The following is a 24,399-nucleotide window of genomic DNA, read 5'->3' as shown; positions in this document are numbered from 1 at the left end:
TGACTTGAATGAGATTAAGCAATGTTACAAGGAGCTAAAGTCAAAATCTCTTTATTCATTCATACATTTTTCACTTGTATGATATGCCAATGTCAGGCTAATTGATTGCTCAACACACTTTTGTACAAACTAAGAAATCTCAACAGCATCAAGTCAGTGTTTGACTTTGTCTAGTACTTTGTTTTATAGTCAAATCCCTGAAAGAAACTAGAAACTGATCAGTGCTTCAAATGTTAGCATGCTAACACGCTAAGATAGAGAACTTGGTCAGCAATATAACTGCTAAACATCAGCATAGCATTTTGTGCATGTTGGCATTGAGTTCAAGTACTATAGTTTCAAAGAGATCCAAGTGTGGCAATATGACCGATTAGCCACAACGTTAAAACCGCTGATGGCATTGATCATCTTGTGACAATGTAATGTTTTGCTGGGAAACCTTGGGTTCTGGCATTGATGGGGATGTTACTGTGACACATATCACCCATTTAAACGTTGTTCCACACCAAGGACGCTCCCCCATCTCTATTGAACTCCCCGAGAGCAGGATAACTCACATCGCCACATAGCACAAGTTGCTCAGGAACAGCTTGAGGGACGTGACAAAGAGTCCAAGGTGCCTCCAAACCAGTGACGTGTGGTGAGGTTCATGGCTGGTGAGGCACTGTCTTCATCAGAATCTGATTTACAAATATATGCCCTCTACACAGTAGCATATTTGCCATTTGATTGGCAGCAGTTTACAGGTTATGTTTCATATCTGCATTCTTCATACATACAAGCTGTAGCCCACAAAACGCATGTTTCTTTTTTTTTTTTTTTTAAGTTATTGTGGTCTTACCTTTACCTTTAAATGAAGTCTATGCTCCGCTCCTTCTGGACAAAAATATCCGTTACTTTTTTGTAAAAGTCTCCTTATCTTCCTTCGCTGCACTTGACTTGCTAACTGTATATCGTACCCATAGACTGTATAAAAGATGGACGTAGCTAGCGTGACGTCACCCGTTGGTTTCTGTACTGAGAAAATGAAGCCTGGGTTTTGCTACTTCCTGGTTGACATCTTGGATTTTTGGAGCCAGTGACGCAAAACTCGTCGGAGGGGGGCGGAGCCATAGGAGTAGTGATTGGTCAGACGGATTGAGAGGCAGGCCCTCTCTGCCCGCCCACATTTACCGCCTTCTGCTCGCTTCCTCTGTATGGTCGCTGCCGACTGTCAATCAAACCAGTCACGCCCCTTGCCCCGCAAAAATTTGACGATTTTTTAAAAATTCAGTATTGATTTATTTTCAGATTGGCCACCTGATCTCTGGACTTGATCATGAAAACTAATAAGAACAAATCCTGAGCTGGAGGAATGCGGTATTTCGTGATCTGTGATCACTTCTTTTCCAATTCATGTCTATGGGAGCCAGGGCTTTGTGGAGCCAGGACTAGCGGACGTTGTGATATTGCAGGTTCTTGACACTTCCGGGTTGGCTTCATTTTTCAGGGCCGGTTGCTACGTCCATCTTTTATACAGTCTATGATCGTACCTAGTCTAGCTTGCTGTCACTTACTCTGCAGCCACGGAGTCACAAGAAGCATGTCTGGGATCAGAGCGCCCCCTGTCATGAGGCCAGAGAACTGCCTGCCTCACCAAGAACCTCTTCTCAGCCGCTTATGATCGCTCAGCACACGGAAAATGTTACACATATACAGTTGGTAACAAAAACACTGTACGTTATTATATACATCAGCTGAACTATGGAAATTTAGTTCATATATTAAATGTTTTTGAACCATGTTATTGGCGACATCCAGACAGCAGCACACTGTCACTGCAGGCAGCCAGTGTAGGTAGCCAGGGATTGTGCAATCCAAGTGAGGCTGAGCTCGCTGCTGCCTCACTTGGATTGTGCAATCCCTCACTGAGCTGGCTGCCATGCAGTGACAGCCTACGCATCTCTTCCAAGCATTTGAATGGGAAATTGCGAAAATTTAGCGATTTTGAATTTAAAAATCGTCAAAACTGACGAGGCTACATGAAAAAATAAATACTTTATAGTACAAATCACTGGATATATATAACCATTTAAAGTATTTTATCATATATTTTTTTTCTTTCCATGCTCTGCCTCACCTGCCTCCCCTGACCACACGTCACTGCTCCAAACTCCTCAGATCCCAATCTGATTGAGCATCATTGGGAGGCCTCACCCCGCAACCCACAGAACCCAAAGAAAAGAAAAGTTTTGATGGAAAAAGGGGACCTACACAATGTTAGGCAGATGGCGGTTGATTGGCGTATCTGTTTTATTTATTTTTTTGTTTAACAGCTCTAACAGAAACATGTCACCTTAGTGTTATAGATAGCTGCAAGTAGCAGTTTGTCTCATGCCGTTTGATTAAATAATGTCACGTTTCACTGTGTTGTACCGCAGGGAACAAAATATAACGGAGGCCCAGTTAATGACACACTGACAAACAGGCAGCTCGTTCATTAATTTTTCTAGTCAAGCTATTAGAGAAAATAGAAATGAAAAATGATGACAGTTACTTTAAAACCATTTGTACAAGCATATTGAATTCATCAAAGTAGCTTTGTACAGGTGTCTGGTAAACATTAGATGCTTTACACATGGATCAATATTGATAAAGTCAGCCCCATTTTCTCTTAAACAAGCTAACACAGATGCTGTTAACTTATTTATATTCTTATCATGCAATCAGACGAAGTGGATTAAAAAAAACAGTAAAAAAAAAAGAAAAGGAGGTAACTGGGAGGGGATGTGTGATCATAAGCATTGTAGCTAAATTTTAATGAAGTTGAAATATTTCTTTGCCAGGTCACTGATCATTTTCATTACATTTCAACAAAATCTCCAGGCACACCAAAGCTCATTTCAAGGCGCACCAGCGGTTAAGAGAGTTTGATTGATGGCCAAACGCAGCCAGTTCAAAATCCAGTCTCTGGTGTAGAAGGGACAAGTCCCAATAGTGCTTTTCATGCTGCATATTATTAGACCAGATTTCCACTTGGCCCAAGGCTAACTGAGCTCAGTTTTTACACTGCACAAATTAGCCAGGAGCAATTTGGAGGCATGTATTGCCACTAGAGGTATCTGATTTTGTGTTGTTGTGTTAAATCATTAAAATCTTGTTTCTGTGTTTGCAAATGGCAGAACTAAAACACTATTGTTGTGACTGCAATGGAAAGTAAAACTTTGAGTGTCCTTTATTACACATATTTGCAGTTTTGAAAGTTGAGAACAGTTGTGTTTGCCTTTGTTTAGTGCATCTAAATACGTTCACTGTGTTTATCTGTCACAGTCATGCATAATAAGCTCAATTAACGCACTCAATGTTGTGTAAGTGCTAATGCTAATGAGAATTCATCAGGTGAAACTGAAAACGATGATTAGCCAATTAACACTGGTCGCTCAGTGAGAAATGTCATGCCAATAATGAAACAATGACCATCAATACATATTTGAAACACTGAAAGGCACGTACACAGCATCGTCTTTCTGTAGTTGCTGCATTGTTTGTGTTACTGGAGAGCAAAGGACTGAGAGCAGCAGCACAATGTGTTTTTAATGTGTAGGTAGACATATTTGCAGGTAATGTATGCAACTCCACTTAGGTGCAGATTAGTCAGTAGAGGTGTGCTTGGGGCATTGGGGTAGGAAACATCCTGGGGGCATAGATAGGGGATTCAGTTGTAAACTTGGGTACAAAACTAGAGAACTTTGCAGGAGGCAAAAGCTCAGAAAAAAGAGTGAGAAAATAGTTGAGGGCTGAAGAAAATTGAGCAGAACAGATGCGACAAAAAAGTCTTTAGTCTGAAGCATTTTTATGCATCACATTAACCTTGACATTAAATCCCAGATCAGCCTTTACACCTCTCCCATATCCTGAGGTCATGCTCTGATTGGCTAAGAAGCTGTACCAAGTGTGCCACATCACACTCTGAATGGTTCAAATACAGCATATTACCCTGTGACTGGATACCTGATTGAAAAAAAATCTGTGTTTGTGGCTTTTGTGGTGAATTTTGGGCACAAAGAACAATTTGCACACCAATGCCACCACACCAAAAAGTATGTGTGTGCACTGCATATATATCTGTGTGCAATATAGCTACGCTTCTGATGTGAGTCTCCACAGAGGTTCTCCATTTTTGTTTTTTATCCCTTTTTTACTTTGCCATTACGACTATCAAACACGATTATCTTCTCAGTTGTGACAGCTCTGGCAGACACAGATTTCAAATTTGTATATTAAAGCGTGTGACAACATGTTTTTATTACCTTTGGTGGGCTTTCGGATCCAGGATATTCTCGCTGATCCAGTTTGTTCCAGCGCTGCATCAGTTTTATGACGATAGGCTTGCTAAAGTCCACCAGCTGGAAACCTGTCACGTTGGCCCCACCATGCATGAACCTCTCTAGAGATATGTCCTTAAAACCCTGGGAGAGGAAAATCAAGCAAGCAAGAAAGACAGAAAAGGGATGTGAGAAAGAAAATGTGATAAGAGTGATGATGCAAGCACATAAATCATAAAAAAAAAAGTCAATTCCTGACCAGATGAGGAAGAGACGAAGTGTGCAAACCTCCCCCACACAATCTTTCCACCTTTGCTGACATATGATGCTCCATATACTCCCCATATTATGCATACTTATTTTTCTTGATTATCTATACCCCTACTTAATATAGATTTAGTTCCAGAGCTGCAAGTGTGACTTAATGCAGAGTGATGCTTCATAGTGAAGTGTTGGTGAAGAGGGATCAATCTGTTATCGGTCCAGAGACAGAGGTAGAGTACAGACATGTGAGGGTTATCCTGGGTTGATGGATGTTAATTGCTAAAAGCTTCGAGAAGCTATCTAGCTTGACCTGTGCACATTGGCCCCTTTTTCACTGTCCCAGAGAGAACTACTGTTGAACAGATTTTAGGGATTAAGGTTGAAGCAGTGATTAATTTATTGACGTTGGTTCCAGCAGCGTCCAACAACTGTGACTTTGTCAAGGAGAGAAAAATGGTAATATACCAATTCCAAAGTAAAAGATATAAGAGCCTTTGCTGGCAGCAATAATGAAAAAGCAATACAGAACTGGTAAACATGGTTTGTTTTTTCATTCGAAGGGCTGCAGAAAATCTACAACTTGGATGTCAAAGTTGGGGTAGGTAAAAGATGTTTCGCAAGGCTGTCTTAAAAGCTGTAAACACTGATTTTATGTCACTGTAGATGTCAAAGCTTTATCTCACTGATATTTGTGTGTGTTGTCTGTTCACCAGCAACATGAGAGATACACTATGAAGCAAGTTCAGCATAGCCAGGATTTCCCTACGCTAGCTGGCTTGACAAAAACCTAAACCCAAGTCAGAGATAAGGGGTATCACATCGATGGTTGTTAACTTTCTTTGTTTACACAGGTTTTCTTCATCGGGGTCTGTGCATTTTCCCACAAATGTGGATGTTTAACACATCATTTCACTCTTCTTCTGCACAAAATTGACTGAGTGAGACACCTACTTGAGTCAAGAGGAACAGGTTGTTATAATGGAGAGTTGTGAAAAAATTACAAAGTTATTACGGTAAATAGCACCACTACTGGAAATGGTGAATGAGACAAATGCTGGTAGCAAATTGTTAATTGTGTCAATTAATATATTTATCTTGTTTATTTCAGTTCACTCTCATTGCAGTAGCTTGTTTCTAACAAGTGCGTTTTGCTTAGACAATTCCCTGTAATGAAGGATACGTGGAAATCAGCTTAGTTTCTAATCTGTGTTCTATTAGCTGTATTACCAACAGTGTTAAACAGACATGGCAGGAAGTAACCAAGTATCTAAACATCTTTTTGTATTTTCTGCATAAACAACTGAATGCATGTAAGTTCCTGTAGCAACGTGGCAGATACAGTCTGCTCCACTGTACGTCTTTGTTCAGTAGCATTACTAATGTACAGTTTAACAGGTTTGCAGATAAAATGTTTTCACTCAGCTGTGAATCTGTGTCATTCATAAAGAATATCATCAGGACAACAGTTGGTGAAAGAAAGTGCAACACTGAGTTACCATGGGGATCTAGCAGGTTAAAAGAGATCAATCCACCTTTGTGACACTGAAATCCCGGGCTTTAGGTTCAACATACCTCACTAACCCATGAATCTTGCTTCATAGTGCAGACTTCTGATATGTGAACTCTCTGGCACGTTAAAAAAAAGAACCTGTTCTCATACAGGCTATTAAAACAAGAAATCACAGCAGCTCTTGAGCGAGAATGCCTCAAAACAACAGCTGAAAGCGATGGCATTAAGGGTTCTTACCAGGTTTGCTATGATGTAATGGTAACCTTTTACATGCTTCCCCACACTGACAGCCTGCAGAGAGAGAGAGAGAGAGAGAGAGAGAGAGAAAGAAAACATTATTGCACTGGCTATCTCCTGGTGTACATGGAATATGACAAACCAGGAAAGAAGCAGGGCAGAGGAGTCAAACTATAAACTCCTATCTGTTACTCCCCTATGCTCCTTAATCACATTGCTGTGTTTTCTTTCCATTATGCTGATGAAAAGCAGATTAAGTAATGAGAACCTCACTAGTCTCTGGTGCCACGCTGGGTGCAACTGTGCAGCCTCTTGAGCACCTTGTTTTGTTAATTTTTGGGTGTATTGAAACCGACACTTTTTCTGTGTGTGTGATTGTTACATGTTTATTGAGGGATGGAGAGAAATATGGCACATTTTTCAAAACGGCAGAAATATGCATACTCATATTAACATGGTGCATTAACCTAATTAATAAACTGTTCACATTTCTTTTTTGTCTCTCTCACCCACACATATCAACAGCCATATACTGACACAGACAGATGTACACGCACACACATACACACACAGATCGCAGCTGGCAGGGGCAGACAAACAGAGCAGTCTCTGTCTCAGAGCAGGGATGCTGGCCAATGCCAGCCCTGCAGAGCTTAGTGTGATGGGAGTGTGTGTTTGTGTCTGCATGCCATGTCTCAGTATATACTTACGTGTGTGTGAGTGTTTGTGTGTGCGTCTCCGTCTGTCTGTTCACTCTCCACAGAAGCCAATTAAGAAACAGTCTGTCTGTCTGTCTGTCTGTGATGCTGCCATTGGTGTGGGTTTGTACGTATGCAACTGTTCATTTAAAAGCTGTCGTGTATGTTTGTTTCCCTGTAGTGTTTGTGGATATATTGTAGTTTAGCATATGTTACATTTTTATGCAGTTGTAGTAATTGTGTGTGCGGTGGGTTCTTGCGTGTGCATGTTTCGCTGCGTGTGTCATTGAGTTTGTCAGATGTGCAGAGAGAGGATCAGATGTGATGACAGGTGGCAGAACCAATGGGATGTTACACTCCAACCTGAGTCAAAGGCCACACACACACACATACACACACAAACACACACACATTTGTGCCACCTGTCAGAACTCCAGTCTCAAACATCAAGCGAGACAGATGATCTAATGAACTTAGACAAGCGTAAGGTGTCAGAGTGTATGGTTTTGATGAACTTGTATGCATTTGTGTGCGCATACCCTCAAAATGTGGGTGCGGGTGGACAAGATAGTGTCATGACTGGAATCTCACACTAATGTAGCTGTGGGGGCAGTTACATTTTTTTCATTCCACATTATGAACTCCAGGAAAAAAAAAAACAAACTCAAATCTTGTTTTCTTTACAGATGTCAGAAAGCATCAGGAGTGCTGTTGCATCTAACTGAGTGCAGTAGACAGCAGGCAGACTGACACTAGTGGTACAGTGGGTCCCCCAACATAATGCAATTCCACAATAATTAGTAACTTAATACTGACTTTAATTGTTTCCAATTTTTCTCACAGGGTCTCATTACTTACCACAGTCTACTGTGTGGTTTAAGGCCGCAGTGGTTGTGCCTCATTATTAAGTGTTAAGTGCTGTTAAGTCCAGGTCAGTGATGCAATCTCTGCCCTGTCACTAGTAATCTCAGTGAGAGTAACAGTGCCACATAAAACTATAGTGTTACATCCATTAAAGCAGTATCTCATGATCTACAATCCTGCAGGGTGGTTCAACTTTCAGATCAGTGTCAAATATCTTTACTACATGTCTGCTGTTAGATAATAGTGTTTTTTGTAATCGTGTGATATCCTGCAGCAAGGGACTTTTGAGTGTTTAGTACTGCACCTTGTGATGTAGCAGTAATTTAACACCAGTAAAAAAAAAGTCATTGTGAAACAAGATCATTTTAAGCTTAGTTAGTTTGTTCATTATTTTATATTTAATTGTTCCATCCTGGTAATTACACAATACATATACAGCATAAATATCTACCATATTCAATCACAAATTACAATCCTGGCTCCAGTGCCACTATGTGCTTACATTAATGTAGTCACAAACTCATAATTAAGGTAGTTGAGTGATTTTTTTATCAATAAAATTACCTGTTCTAGGATGCTCTGTAGTCTCTCAGGCTCCAGGTCAATGACATATTTTCTCTCCTGCCGTCGATCCAGGTCTTCTAGAAGTCTGCGATATGCTGCTTCGTTGAAACTTTCCACACAGATTGCGCTCACCTGTTGTTGTTTTTTTTTTTTTTTTTTTAACGTACGCACAAGTATCCACAGGTATTGTGCACATGAACACAAACGCAAACAGCATGTGGCAATAAGGTCATGCATGCAAATCACAAGCAAGTTAACAATGCTGTTCGAAGAATTAATGACCAAAACAAACCCTAAAGTGGAAACTGTGTGTATGCACTGTGTGTGTGTCTGTGTGCGTGTGTGTGTGTGTGTGTGTGTGTGCGTGCAAACTGCATGTGCATGCGGCCCAAGATCACTAGTCTATTTGTGTGTATGTGTGTGTGTGTGTGTGTGTGTATTTTGGCAGGTTTCCAAGGATGTGTGTTTGTGTGTGTCCTGACCTGCCATCCGTTCTGCCCCGCTCTCTCCATAATTGCCTGCAGTATTGCATAACCTAAACAACAGAGCGTAAGGGAAGGAAAAAAAGGGAAAAAGAGAATTAATGCTGTACTAGGTAGAGACTGTCGCTGGGAAATGGAATAATTATACTTTGCAAATTTTGCAGGTAAAAAGTCCCACCAGTATTTGCAAAATCTTTTATTTTATCGCCGTTACCACAATGCGTTTGCACAAAATGCTTAAATCAGCAAAGCATTTCCAGGTGTGCAGCGCTTTGCAGCACATTCATCAGCTCAGCTCATTTACAGAAGCAATACCCCAATGTCATGTCTTCAGAAGTGGGTGCAAAGTGCTTAATACTTCAACGGTTCTCCCTTGAATGTCACTTTGTCAACCAATGCACAGAGCTTATCAGGATGAGGGGTAAAGTGGCAAAACAATAAACAGTCAGTTTCAATGGGAATGAGATTATTAATAGTGACATTTCATTTCATTTCATTGAAATTCCTTTTTAGTAGAGGACCTTGATTTAAATGAAACTCAACTGAGACCACTGTGCCACTTAACAGTTTTATAGCCTCGAACCAAAACCAAAAAAGGGAAGTTCTGTTTGGACATAATGATTAAGTACAGTTTTGAACAGGGTGAGAATGTCACTCAGTTTGATATGAGATGACTTTCAAGGTTAATATGATTAAGCAGCAGTTGGCAACACCGGTGACAGTGAACTGCAGTATATTACACTGAACAGCTGTCTTGATGGGCAAAAACAAGTGGAAAAATTACAATAATGAGAGCTATTCTCATATCACAGTAATAATCCTTTAAAACACTGGCCCACATTTTTATCACAATTATCTCCACCAAAACCTCCACATATGTTATTAAATCTGCTCTGAGCTCAACTTGGGTAGAAAAAAAATTCTCACCATTTCCTTAAAGTCACATGCACACAATGACAAGCAGCAACATGAATAAACTCACATGTAATACAAATAGAGCTGCAATGATTATCTGAATACTTGGTTCGCTGTCAACTAATAAATCAATTTTTGGATAATTCATTAATCAGTTAGATTAAATTCTCTCCTTCCAGCTTCTTAAATGTGAAAAATTTGCACTTCCTCTCCTCTATGACAGTAAACGGACATTTGAGGACGTCATTGTAGGGTTTTGGAAACACTGATCGACTTTTTTTTTACATTTAAGAAACCAAACATCTAATCGAATAATCAATAAAATAATCAACAGTACAAATGCTTGTGAGTTGCAGGCCTAAACTCTCCAGATTTACCTCCCAAGTGACTATAAATACATTATATTATGTCCGTACCTAAATGAATGTTTGTGTGTTCAAGGTTGCACTTGTCTGAGAGCTGCTTGCTTCCACTCTGTATTTTAATTAAATGCATGCACGCAGACGCACACGAATCCATCTACTCTACTTGAATTCAGCTACGTGTATTTGTGTTTATATACATTTGCGCGAGTATATGGACATGCCTCGGCTTGTGTGTATGCATCTGAGTGTGTGTCAGCAGGCTGTCTGTGGAGCCGAGCAGAGCGGGGAGCATAAAACAGATCACAGCGTTACTGCCCATTTTCCAGCACATTACCGGCAGCAGGGTCTGATGGGAGCCTATAATGAAGGGCCCTGCCTTGGCCAAGTCACGGGTGAGTACAGCCCAAACTCTACGCATTCATCCTTCGCTTCATTTCTCCCCCCTCCTCTGCCTCAAGCCTCCCTCCTCCTCCTATATGCTACTGTATATCCCTGGAGAGTTGTGATCCTGTCTGTCCTCTCACTCCTCCTTTCTGCCCTTTCTATAATCTCCCCCTCCCTCCCCACCACCCTCCACTGCAGCCCATCTACCTCCACTTTTCTCCTCTTCCCGTCCCTTCCCCTGTCACGTTGTTTGTCCCCCCCTCCCCTCCCAACTCGTACCTCCTCTCTGTCTTTTTGCCTGCTCCACCAGTTCAACTCACCTAACCTGTCTTCTCTGCTGCCCCTTCTCCTTCCTCTTTCTCCCCTCTGCTCCCCCCCCCCCCGGGTACAAACACAGACAACCTGGGCCACAGGAGGGTTGGCTGAGGCACAGACGGAGCAAACAACACACAACAGCATCCACACATGTAGACTCACACACTGTGCAGCTCACTGCCTCCCTAACACACCACTATACCATGGTCTAGGGACTTTGCATCATGTTTGACCTGTGTTTCACTCCCTGTGGCAGAGAATTAGTCCGTGTGTGTGTGTGCACACATGTATGTGTGTGAGTGGAATAATGTGCCAAGCATTCCCATGACAGTGGTTTGGGGCCGAGGGCGTCAGCTGTGCCCGCTCCACTAACTTACGTGCACTGCATGATGGCATGCTTAAATTAAAGGCAGGTGAACGCTCCAAGAGCTCCGACCAAACCCCAGTTTCTGGTTGAAAAATACCAAATTAAACCCTTGTTTCTGCAGCTGCATCCTTTATCAGACCTGCTCAGTTCCAGTGACACAACCTCTGTGCTTCCATTAGAAAATAAGGCTACGTTTAGGAATTGCATTAAGGCCAAATAATCCTAGGCAAATAGACTTTCAGGCAGATGATTAAGAGTTAATAGCATAATGCAATTTCATTCTAAACGGAGCCCAAATTAGCCGCTGATTCTACATGCATAAAGTGTTTTAAACCAAACTAATTTGGAAATATATTTTAATCTTCAGCAACTGAGTTTTGAATTCAGGGGGCCAAGAGATATAAGATGACAGATCTACCCAGTTAGGGCTCGTTATCACAGCAGCAATTATAATTCTCCGGCAGTGCCATGAAGTCACAAAACCCCTCCAGTTGCAGTCATTGGGGCTGTTCTGATACGCAGACTATAATAGACTATTTTGCTGAGTTACAGTCCCTTTTTGCGCACTTTCCTCAAACCCTTCTCTGACCTTTCTCTTTAAAAACCAACAAGGAAGGGAAATGAGGTAGGAAACAGATGAAAGGCTGTCTTTGTCACGGCAATGCTGCTGCAGCATTTTATTGGTAACAGGCCAGAAAAAAACTAAACAAAACACACTTTAACTCACTCTTGTCATGCATTTCTCTCTTCCACTACCTAAACCAAGTCATAAATAATCCTGAGCTAGTTGTTGAGGTTTTAGGCTTCCCAATATGGAAAGCTCATTGAACACCACACAAAACCAGACCTAAATATGAAAATATCCACCTTTTCGTTAAGATATTTGTCCCTTTGCGTTTACCTCTGTCTGTGTCGTAGAGGAAGACAAATCGGCTCCAGTCATAGTGGTCCAGCAGCGACAACAGAGCCCCTCTGATGGACGGTCGAAGCTGCAGCGTGAACTGGCCCTCTCCTTCGGTGGGGAAGCTGGGTGTCACGAGGCTGATGTGCAGGGCCCCACAGAACGACGTCAGCGTGTTCACTGAGCGCTTGTCGTAAAGGCCGAAGATGGCGAAGACCCCCCTCGAATACTGTGAACAGACTGATGAGAGGAGGAAGGAGAAAAGGTGTGGAGGGAGCGGGGGATGTGATGTTGGGGATAGATGGAAGAAAAGAGGGTAAATGGGTGAAATTCAAGGAAACACAAATATAGGCTATGCTCAGTGATATTGGTTTTTAAAGCTTCGTATTGATTTTTTGCAAATGAAGAAAAAAGAACAAGAGGGGGGGAAAGGAGAAGAACACATGGCCCTTAATTAAATTCACACTGTGGAATCTGTTTGGAGATGTCAAGCATTTTAATGAGCGACAACTTCAGCTTGTGTCAGCTACTATACAGAACCTTCTCACTTCTAATTAGAGCCACAAACTGCAGTTTTTTGGGTGAGTGTGGCTGCTTTTTTCAAAAATGCCTAATGAAACAGTATCTTGAAAATGCATCACTCAGATTTACATATGAGTTTTTTTTTTTTTTTTAACCCAGAACATCACACAGATTCATGTCACCAAAAGTAAAATTTCTTTCCACACATACATATACATGTGGTTCTAAATTACAAGCACCAACATTCACAGGCACATGGGTTGAAATCAAACTGCCCTATAAGCCCCTGGCAAGCAATTTTCAAAATTTCTGACTAGCACAAAATCATTCCCACTAGCCAAAAACTGGCTTTGCTGCTTATACAGTTGTTAAGGAAATTACACTCAAATAACCCAACCTGCTTAGAGCTTAACATCCCTAAGATCCGTCCTCGCACACACACATACATGCAGATACAAAACCCTTGACCGAGCCGCGAGCTCACTTCAAATGTGAAGTCATTTTCCATTACAACACCGCAATTCAGTCTCCAAACACCCCGAAGCTCTCAACCATGACAGAGAGGAGAGTGAAAAGCTCTGACGTCTACCGCTATCTTGCTCCTACAAAATTCTAGCCGGTGTTTTGGTTTGTCGGTCATCTGTGTGGCTCGACCAAAAACAGTGTTTGAATGAAAAACAAAAAAGAGAAAAGCACTCGGGGAGTCCTGCGTATCCAGACAATTGTGCACACAAATGTTTGCCTCATTTTGTTAGAAGGAAGAGTGTAAAGTCTTCAACACTAACAACGTGTCAACTATTTTTTGCTTTTATACGATTTAACGTTTCATTTTGTCAGTCCCCTTTCTCTCTCATCCTCTTATTTCCTCCCCTCCTTACTCTCTTCAGCCCTATTCATCCTTTCACTCAGATTCTTTCAAGCAGGCATGTTTTGAACTTCAGCTCTATCCTGCCTCATAATTCACTCTCCACCCTGTAGTACGTCACACTGGAGTAAACAGTAAGACAGGAAGACTGCAGGCTTTGCTTTTGGCAACAGTCGGACATTACTCTGAAACCTTTTCCCTCTTTCTCCCTCTTTTGATCTCCTCGTGCATCACATCATTTCATCCTCATTCGTCTTTCTTCTGTTTCCAGGGCAGACACTCCATCCATCCTCTCTCTTTCAGCTTTCCACCATCCACTTTCCTTCATCTTTTCTCCCTCTCTTCATCTACGACTGCCTCCTCTTTCTGTTCCTCCCTCTCTCCCTCCTCCTGGGACTCAGAGTAATTCCATTATCAGCTATAAGCCTCAGTGGGGGTAAACACTGAGGGAGACGCAGCTCTGACGGTTCGGCTTGTGGCAATTAAACAAAGCCGAGGCCCCTGCACCCAGGAGGCGATAAGGCGGGGATTTAGTCTCCGATTATGACAGGAGCTAAATGTCTTCAATTCAGAGAACTAGCATACTAGCCGTACTTAGCATGCGTCATTCAGCAGGAGCTGAGTCATGGTGTCCTTAAAGTCAGTGTTCTTAGTGTCATCCAGGATGATTTTTACAACATTTCCAGTTGTTATTTGATATTTCACAGCACATATCTACATGAGAGATGCTTGCAGAGATGAGACTGCGTGTGATAAACCTCTACATGACAGGTGCTATATTTTACCGAGACACAGGGAGAGTGTAATACCTGGAAATGCGATGATATGAATGCTAAATCACTGAAGTCGGCATTTTATTTAAGTGCTCAGAAGATAAAATCTGAAGTAAAAACACCAGCTAAATGTCAAGGATTGAAACGAAACAACAAGCACAGACAGATTCAGATTGAAACGGCACGGGGAAAATTATACTTGTTCATCCATGATGGCAACTGACTGATGAAAAATGGCTTTTGGTTGAGATAAATGATGTCCCAGACACTGTCTAAGGACAAAGAGAATCAACATACAATTGAATGTCTCTGACAAGACTTTTTGTTTTTTCTAAACTTGCCTGAAACTTCAGACTTCTGGCCTAGATGCAGTTTTGTGACATCACTGTCTGCAGATTCTATTCTCTCCCCACCTCCATCAACACTTAAAGAAATATTGATAGCCTTAATCCCCAACCATTCTATTTTTATACAATACCAAGACATCTGCAACACAAAGGCCCAGAGCACATAACAAAAACACTCCTTTTTTTAATCCATTTATCCTTCTTTTTCTGTTCCTCTTCTCCATCTATCACCTCCTCCCTCCCTTCACCTCCTTTAATTCCATCTATGCTTTCTGTTTTTTGCCTTCATCTCTTTCTTTCTCCCATGTTTCCTCTTTCTGATGTATGTCTCCATGGGCTTGTTTCTCTGCAACCCCCTCCACCAACACCACCCCGCCGCAAGGCTGGAATGTGCCAGACAGTGGCGTCATTGTAATAAAATGTGTGCTAAGCTTGCTTCATAAAGCTTTAATGAGAGGAGGGGACCAGTGGCACGGTGCATCATCACCACAGTAAAAGCAACGGACACAATAGGACTCCTGGGACTTCTCCTACCTCTGCCTCTTGTCATCTCAGCTTTGCTTGTTTTCCAGCATCTCCAAATGTGTGATTCTTTATGTACATTCTGCTGTTTCTTCGGGTTCCTAATTGCTCCCTCTGTCCGTCAAACCTCTCCCTTTCTCTGTGCATACCTCTCCATAAATCTGACATCCCTCCTTTGTCTGCATTACTCCAGCCTCTGCATCCCTGCATCGTCCTCTGCAGTTATCCCTGCCTTCCTCTGATTAATTTTATTTGTGACTCCATGCATTTAGAAAAGCCCTCTCAATCATGTGCATATTCTGCACATCACTTTATTTCTTGTTTTCACATTCAAATTTGTCAAATTTGCATAACAGCACAGAAAATATGTTGCTGAAACTGTGTATTTTACAGACGAATACCTTTGTTCTCTTCTTCTCTGGTATTGTTCTCTATGTGTTTGCACTTTTTCATATTTCTTTTAACCATCCTTCCTCTTTATACCTCTCAGAATCGTCTTTAGACAGGCTCCTTGTTTGTTTTTCACATGACAACAGGAATAGACACTCACCAGTAAACCTGCTACTGATTTCACTGTCACTGCACAACTCCATAATACCCCCCAAAACCTCCAACACACATACAACCTCCAGACTTTCTGTCCTGATGCTGCAGTTGCTTCTCAACCATTAGTCTGAATAACAACCCTCTAGCTGCAGAGGCATTCTCCAGACAGCCATGGTAAGACTGCAAAATACCGTGAGCTCTCATTACCTGCAGAAAAAGGCCAAAATAAAGGAAGCACCTGAGTAAATGAAAAATACCAGCTAGTTTGAAACCATAAGGTGTATTTTTCCTGGCAGTGACCAGGGCTACCTACAGTGCAGCACAGTGATACTTGCAGGGGGGGGAACAAAGGTAAATGCCAATAATAATCTTTTATGAGCAATATAATTAGAGAGAAACCTACTGGCCAATGCCTTACACTGACATTTCACATTTAACCCATTTACGGGAGTAACCTCTAGAGAAGAAAGCTCCTGTGCTGTATATATTCTGTTTCAGTCCTGCAAGAGAGTTCCTCTTTTAGAGGAAGACTAGATGATTCTGCAGCAAACTGGAATTTCTACAATGACTGAAGCTCCTAACCAGATCGACTTATCCAAACTAGTGTGTCAGATGAATGAATCTGTAAGATTATTTGACATACTGAGGAGGACGTACGAGGTTCAAAAAACTGAAGAAGAATTGTTTTACTATTGTAATAATGGCTAAGTAAGAGAGGAAGGGAGCTGCACTGAGCTAACTAGTCTGAATAAACTGAGTTTGTTCTTGGTCTACGAATCAGCAGAGATGATACCATTTGCAGCTCAGCGCAGTCTGCACAATAGATGCTGTATCCTGCTAGTAAATTTACACTTTGTAAGGTGCCCAAAGCATGACCCACCCTTCTCAGCCTCTGACTGGACAACGTTTTCATTTTCATTCCAATGTCAACCAATCTAACTCCTCACACTCTCACTGTCCTCAATAATATAAATGAGATTTCCCAGCTACCCTGCACACACCCAATGGATTTCAAGTATTCATGTATATATAGAAATGTGTAGCAATACTTTCAACACATTACCTTCAAACTGTCTGTTATAACACTGTTATAATGCCCTCATAATGATTTGTGCTTAACAAAGCCAACACAGACAGTGTCAAGTTATTCAATAAATACAACTTTTCTTGGATATTTGTGGAAGATTCACAGCTGTGAGGCTGCGATAAAGTGCAAAATGTTAACAGAAAATCACTTGGCAAGGAGAGCTACTTACAAGCTACCAACTATGCTGGATGAATGTCGTTAGCTAAATCCAGATAGGTTAATTAAATAACACTTCTTCATTATGCTGCCAAAAATATGATCCAGGTCACATTATGTTATGCAAATTCCTGGTTACAGTCCCCTCTATCAACAAGTGACAGCGGCAGAATGAGGTAGCCTATAGCTGAGTTCAGAGCATCAGCTGGTTTTGAAGTGAGTTACAATGAAAAAAAGCATTCCACAGCCAGCTCTTAGACCATCGCATGTAATATTTTTGCATCAGTATATTTCCTTACAATTGGTTGAACCATTTCTTTGAATAGGGCCTCTGATTCCTAAATGTCTTTGCATGCCTTTGAGTTTCTGGGTAACATTAGTTGCTTGAACATTCAATGAAGAAGAATGGGGAGCTCTCTGCGCCTTAGTGATTTCAATGACATAGCTCTCACTAGGTGGATGGCACTTGCATGCTGGGAAAAACTGCCTATTTTTCTCAAGAGTTTGACAGCACTTCTCAGCTCAAGCTCAAGTTTGAAATTCAAAAGCAAACCACATAGAACACAGTATGTGTAATTCATTTACAATATAAAATAATGACTGAACGCAGTATGAGCATACTTCAAAAGAGGCTTTTAATTGCTTTTTATATGTAGTTTGTATTAAATCTGGGCGGCTGTGGCTCAGGTGGTAGAGCAGGTCGGTCAATGATCGAAAGGTTGGCGGTTCAATTCCGCCCTGTAACCTGTGTCATGGTCGTTGTGTCCTTGGACAAGACACTTCGCCCACCTTGCCTGGTGTGAATGCGTATGAATGGATTGTTTGAGGTGGTGGTCGGAGGGGCCGTAGGCAGCTGTGGCTACAATCGTAGCTACCACCCCCAGAATGACTGTGTGTGAATGAATTATTGACAGTTGATTGTATGCGCTTTGAGTTACTCCTTGAGTAAGAAAAGCACGAAATAAATCTAATCAATTGTTATAATCTGTGGATTATATAAATACAATTTTAAGATCTATATCAGTGAATTGAAAGTATCCTATGTGCTGTTTTCTGCATTCTTGTGTTTTAAAATTGATAACAGCTTAAAAGGAGCCTGACAGAACGTTTTGGGCTTTAAACTGTGCCGGTGCTCGATAGAAAACACACCAATGTAAAAGTGCCTTTTGTGAGACAATGAAGCACTGCTTTTATAGCGGCGATGCCAGCTCCGTTAAAGAGGAGCATTATAAAGAGAAGACAGAAGAAAAAATGTTTGGAGATCAATAGTATCTGGCAGCGAGCACAGTCACCGTATGGATTTCATATTTGTTCCTGTACACTACAACATAGATTATGACACAATGGAGCAACTTCTTGGGAAAAAAAAACAAAACACACTGGCACCTCAGAGGTTAGAAAACTAATTTTATAAAATGCGATGCTTTTAAAATAGCAGTACTGGGTGTAATAAAATCCTTTAGAGGTCGAACATTGATACGAATTATATAAACACAAATCTCAAAGAGTAGAAAATCTATTTGTATGAATGTATCACTGTCTTACTATTACTTTTTATGACTCAACAAACAGTTCAGCACATGTTCTTCCATTCGATAGTCATTGAGACATATTTAACCAAAACAGCAACTCGTCCTCCATCCTAAGCGGCAATTTTATGATGCTAAGCTAAAAGCCTAAAGATCAATATTCCACAAATGAGCATGCTCACTATTTTATAATGCAGGCAAAAATTAGAGTGCATTCAGAGCTTTTTAAGCAGTGAGTAACTATTCAGCAGAGGGCACTAAAACAGAGAGATATGCAGAATAATTTCAACAATATAAATGAAAAATGGAAAGAAAAGAGTTATGAGTAATGGAATTGTTTTGTAGTATCCTTCCCAGAGACCTCATTATAACATTTTAGGAGAGCTGCATACAGAGTTAGATTTGGTTGAATAAAATGCATTATAATATAGAATCTGCCAACATGACACCAAGCCTCGAGTGTGCTCATCAGCAGCATGATAAAGACACGATAAAAGATAAAGCCTGACAATCAATGGTCTGGCAAGGGCATCCAGCCACCTTATGGATTTCGTATCAGATCCTCTTCACTAGAACATACTTTACAAGATAACTGAGCCACAATGGCTTCATAAACAGGGCGGTGATTATTGAGAGTTATGGAGTACGATGTGCCGTGCTGAGTCTGTGTGCGTCTGGTTCACTGTGCTTCTGAATGAGGCCATTCATCCCTCTGTCTGCCTCCTTCTCCTGTCTATCTCTGTCTATCTTCCCCCTTTTTCTTCCCTCTTTCACCAAACTGCCTCAAGCAGAGAGGAAAAGGAGGCTTCAGTTGTTCTCAGTGAGGGGAAAGAAAGAAGAAGTGCAGTGAGAAGAAAAGCAAGAGAGGAAGAGAGTAGTTCCAAAACCCACAAGGGGCTCTGACAGTAACAAGAGAGCGTAAAGTCTGCCAAGCAGACGCTGCAGACAGAAGGAAGGAGGTAGGCTAAGATACATACAAACAGGCAGAAAGAGCAAGTGAGGAGATACTGCCCTGCAGGAGATCAAGAGAATGAAGAAAAAAGGCTGGAAATTAGTCCTTAAATGCACTTACAGCTATTTCAGTGTGCTGGGAGTTGGGTTGTCAAATGAATGTCACACATAGACACACATTAAGGTTCAAACTAACACATGAGCAGAGCTGCCTCAAAGGGCATTCAGATTATGTCTTTTTTTGGCACTCGTGTCTGAATACAGAGTTGGATATTGGGTCAGAGGTGTTGTACAGCAGGAGAAAAGGCTCCCGGGTAAAACTGCTACACTCCACTGTTGTTTCTTTATTCTCTTTGATTACATCTTTCCACTTCTCTGCACCTGTTCTTCCTCCGTCCGCCCCTCCACCTCCTTCCCCAACTCCTCCTCCAGGGCTTGTCCCTCAGGCTTCATGAATGAAGCTTCTAAGAATAAAAGCACTGATTGGGGAAAATGAGGATGGGTACCCAGGAGAGGGGCAGCCACCTGTGTGGCCTTTAGTGTTGCCTCAGATAGTGATTATACTAATAGTTGATGACATGGCGTTCTCTCTTCTGCTGTCAAAGGAGAAAAAAGGAAATACTTAAAATAAGGACATCATGGTAATTAGCCACTCCACTCTGTTCTCACTTGAGGGGAATTTTAAAAAATAAAAATAAAAAATAATATATATATATATCTTCTACACAATGGATGTTAGAGTACAATCCCTGCTCCGACCCTCATTTGTGTTTTTGCTCCCTTCTGTTCGATTTCCATTTGTATTTTCCTTTAGTTTTACAAAAGGCTAATTTATACAAACATTCTGGTAATCAGGGCTGCAAGGTGGCATGGTGGTTTGCATCGTTGCCTCGCAGCAAGAAGGTCGTCGGTTCGCATTCTGGTGAGGACACCAGGATCTTTCCTCGTGGAGTTTGCATGTTCTCCCCGTGCATGTTGAGGTTACTTGGTGATTCTAAATTGTCCATAGGTGTGAATGTGAGTGTGCTTGGTTGTCTGTCTCTAATGTAGCCCTGTGACCTGTGATAGACTGGTGACCTGTCCAGGGTGTCCCCTGCCTTTGCCCTAAGTCAGCTGGGATAGACTCCAGCCCCCCCACAGCCCTAGTGAGTATTAAGCGGTGTATAGATAATGGATGGATGGATTCTGGTAATCAACCTAAAACTTCCTAAAATGTTCAGAACGGACATCTAGTGGATGTTGTAGAAGCTGGCACAACTTTAATTTGAAAACTATTATGGCTCGTCCTTAATAGACATTGAAACAACTGTTACTGGATGTAAAAACGGATGCTGGGTGTGTGGATGTCCTTTAGATACTCCACTGTCTTCTCACAGTCAACTGTAATTATGCAGGTCAGGTAAACAGAGATCATTAGGTGTAAATGTGACTGTGTTTTCTTTTTGTTTGTTTGTTCCAATGTGATATGAAGGTCTTTAAAATATACAATATGTCGGTAAAGACTCTAGTCCTCTCTGAACAGAAAAACAAAGTGATATTGAAAAGATGGGTGTGGTAACTACTGCCTTTTATTCCCTGTTTTTATTAAGACTGTGACAGATAACTATAAATCATGCAACATTTCTGGCACAAAAAAGACCATTTAAGTAGTAAAAATATTTTAAAAAGCACTCTTCTTTATAAATACCAAATGGGCAACAGGACTGTGAAATTGACATTTCATAAATAGCCAATTCTGGATTTCACTCTATAATTTTTAATACCCTGTTGTGATGTGGTGTGAAGCCCAGCACATCAGGGGCATAATGGGCTTCAAAAACTACCTCCTAGCATTAAGTTTTGTGGCATTTCTCTGCGTTAGTCAACAGCGAAAATGGAGAATGACAAGAAAATGGGGAGCGAGGGAATTACATGCAGAAACGATTGAACATTGATGTGGTTTGTAACTAGTCCCATCTCAGTCCAATGAGCCGTGGATATGACCGATCAGCACTTCTGTGTCCTTTTCTGTAAAGTCATGAGGAAATGAACAAATTTTGGTGACATCTCATTAGTGTCTCAAGTTCATATCTCTTAGCTCAGCACATTACTTGGAACATCAGGCTCGTCTGGCAAAGACGTTGTTGCTCTCCCATCAGGACGACAAAGAAGTATTACCCACGAAACTGCTGAAGTCAAGTATTCTAGACATTTCCTGGAATTGGAAGCTAACATAACAGGCCAAGTATGATGCCTCCGCCCAGTATCTAATGCATCTAAGCACATACACTTGACGATTCCAGATAATTAAACAGAAGCAGAGAGTTAGACACGCTGCTGGCGCTGTTTATTAAATTGGCAAGTCTATCAGACTATTCAAAAAAAACAAAAACAACCTTTACATAAATTTTAAAGACATTGTTGGAAATATTCAGTTTTTGTCTGTGACGGCCAGAAAATTGAAGCGTCGCCAAGGCAAATGATCATTTTTGTTCAACGGCAATCACAATAAGTATCCCAACTTTCCAAATCTTATTATGGGATAAAGCAATGCTTGTTTTCATGGCAGCATTATTTACAAAAAAAATGTCCCCAGCATCTGTTTTCACTGAGGCATGTTATCAGTCTTGTAATACTGAACCTGGCGAAAAAGCTCACGGCAAAGCTAAGGCCCAAAGCGCATCTGCTCACAGCGTGATACACCAGTAAAACATGCATGCACGCACAGATACACACACGCAGACACGCACACTGGGAACAGAATATACAATATTGACAATGTGCTACAGAAACTTTGCCTTGCCAATGAGGTCTGCAACCACAGAGATAAAAGATAGAGGGAGTAAGAGAGGGGGAGAGAAAAGATAAGAGAGAGGGGAAGAAGGGAACTACATGTCACCTGTCATAGTGCTGTGTTGTGTACCCTGAGGATGTAGTGCTTTAAGCAGGCATAATCTATGTGTGCATATATGTGTGTGTGTGTGTGTGTGTGTGTGTGTGTGAGTGAGTGAGCGAGAGAGAAAGAGGGGAGAGAGAGAAAGAGATGTGACAGAGAGCCTTTTTACTCCGGTCATCTTTAAGCACTACTAACAGTAGCTAAAGCCCTCTGGGCCTGTCCGGTATGAACACAATCATTCATCACACACACGCACACACATGCAAACACACACACATAGAGACACACATGGCCGATATCAAAACCATTCATCACACAGACAGAGGGGGAGGAGGGAGGAGAAGGGAGGAAAGTGAGGAGGGGAGGAGAAATTCACTCACTATGCTAGACTCATACTGTATGTAAGTACTGCTCTTTCATCTCCCTCTGAGGGAGCGATCACACAGAGAAATCTGCAAAAACCATTGCTTTCCAACACTTGACATGCACTTCACTCTTGTGGTGTGCTGTTTTTCTTTTTTTTCCTTGCAGTTTTGTAGCCGTGCATAAACCTTCAAATATTCTCAGCTTGTTAATTTCACACTCCGGTTCGGCAGCCCCAGGTGCATAAAGACATTTTGCCGGACATGGCTTACCTAAAGGTGTTTTTGATGTGGATGCTTCTGTTGTTGTACACCTCTGTGCGTCTGCGAGAACATGATAAGCGTTCTGTACGGCGACCGCACACGGAGCTAACTAGGCCATAGACACAATATTACATTAAGTGTATGTAGCAGGACGGCTGGAAATATACTGCATTAACTATATTACTTAGCTAATTATTATCATTAAGCTGTCTCCTTAATCTTCATCTTGTATCACAATGGGATCATAAAATATTCACAGTTCTTTAATCTAAGATATTTATTAACTGATGGAAATATTTTAAAAAGTGACAGAAACCCTTTGATACAACCAACCATGTCTCCAGTGGGTAAACACAAATCAGCAGGATGAAATCATCTGTCTGTACCTTCCAAACCGTTACAAATCACCGTTAAATGATGAATACAATTATGTGACAACACTGTGGTTAAGGTTTGGAAAAGTTTCATCACAAAAACAACTCAGTCAGGTTTTAAGAAAGGTCATGGTTTGGGTTAAAATGAGTAAAGAGCAGGAATGTAACAGCAGTCTCCTGTGTTAAAGTATAAGACTATATTGAGATGACCCTCCCCTCCAATCTCCTCTCATGGACTTTAGGGTTCTGTAATAATGTCTTCATACTTCTTCCTTAGCTCCCGATGGAAACTAGTTAGAATTTTTACAGTTACTATTGACAACTTTATCATTTATGTTATCTTTGGCCACTTTCTGAGACTCCTGATGTTGTCAAATAAAGCTGCAAGCAAGGAGCAGTTTTTTCAGTTTTCTTGTAATTTAACCCTCTGAACTCAAAGCAGGTGTGTTGACCTCACATTTTTTTAAACTTACTGTGGAACTATTATTCACTGCAATATAAAGTCATTCACCTCTATTAAAACAGGCCTCACATGACCCAAAGTAGAACAGAACGGCAGAATAATGCCATGAGTCATAATCACTCATGACTCATGGCATTATGAGCCTTATGAATCATTAAACAATGGAAACACAGACGTTGAAACCTCTGATTATTTATGTTGCAACAAAATTAGAAACCTGGAATCAACATGTATAAGATTTTTCCAAGTGCTTACAGCTGTTAGCAATACTGGGGAAAAAGAAATTGATGCCTTTACTTACTATACATACTATTTTACTTCTGACATTTTGAATTTGTTTCCACTCTTGCCTCCTATCTGCTCTGTGTAAACACAGCCCGCCGATCAGCCCAGTTTAGCTGAAAAGTCCCTGAATTTTTCTTGCATGACTGCTGGTTTCAGCTGAGTCACTAATGCCGTCTCGGTTGTAAGGAGGAGAGCAGAATTTTTTTGGTTTTTACAGATTCTGATTTGAGCAAAAGATCTATTTTTGGGAAATTGTTCAAATGAGACATGCAGAATAAAGTTATTTTGATGAAATGAGATTATTTTAT

At 41.2% G+C, this 24,399-nt stretch overlaps 1 protein-coding gene across 2 annotated transcripts in view; it reads right to left on the bottom strand.

Moving 5' to 3' along the window:
- Positions 1-24,399, bottom strand: part of gria4a (glutamate receptor, ionotropic, AMPA 4a) — a 106,270-nt gene that overhangs the window by 52,276 nt on the left and 29,595 nt on the right. For both annotated transcript variants that reach the window (XM_008301639.1, XM_008301647.1), the window contains exons 3-7: positions 12,171-12,410; positions 8,924-8,976; positions 8,442-8,573; positions 6,316-6,369; positions 4,290-4,448 (exon numbers count right to left, since the gene is read on the bottom strand). In XM_008301639.1, coding sequence (XP_008299861.1) covers positions 4,290-4,448; positions 6,316-6,369; positions 8,442-8,573; positions 8,924-8,976; positions 12,171-12,410 — 638 coding nt within the window. The remainder of the gene's footprint in view (positions 1-4,289; positions 4,449-6,315; positions 6,370-8,441; positions 8,574-8,923; positions 8,977-12,170; positions 12,411-24,399) is intronic.

The sequence above is a fragment of the Stegastes partitus genome, unplaced genomic scaffold (assembly GCF_000690725.1).
Source record: "Stegastes partitus isolate 25-593 unplaced genomic scaffold, Stegastes_partitus-1.0.2 Scaffold35, whole genome shotgun sequence".
NCBI classification, from domain to species: Eukaryota; Metazoa; Chordata; class Actinopteri; family Pomacentridae; genus Stegastes; species Stegastes partitus.
This window is presented reverse-complemented; position numbering and strand designations above follow the sequence as displayed.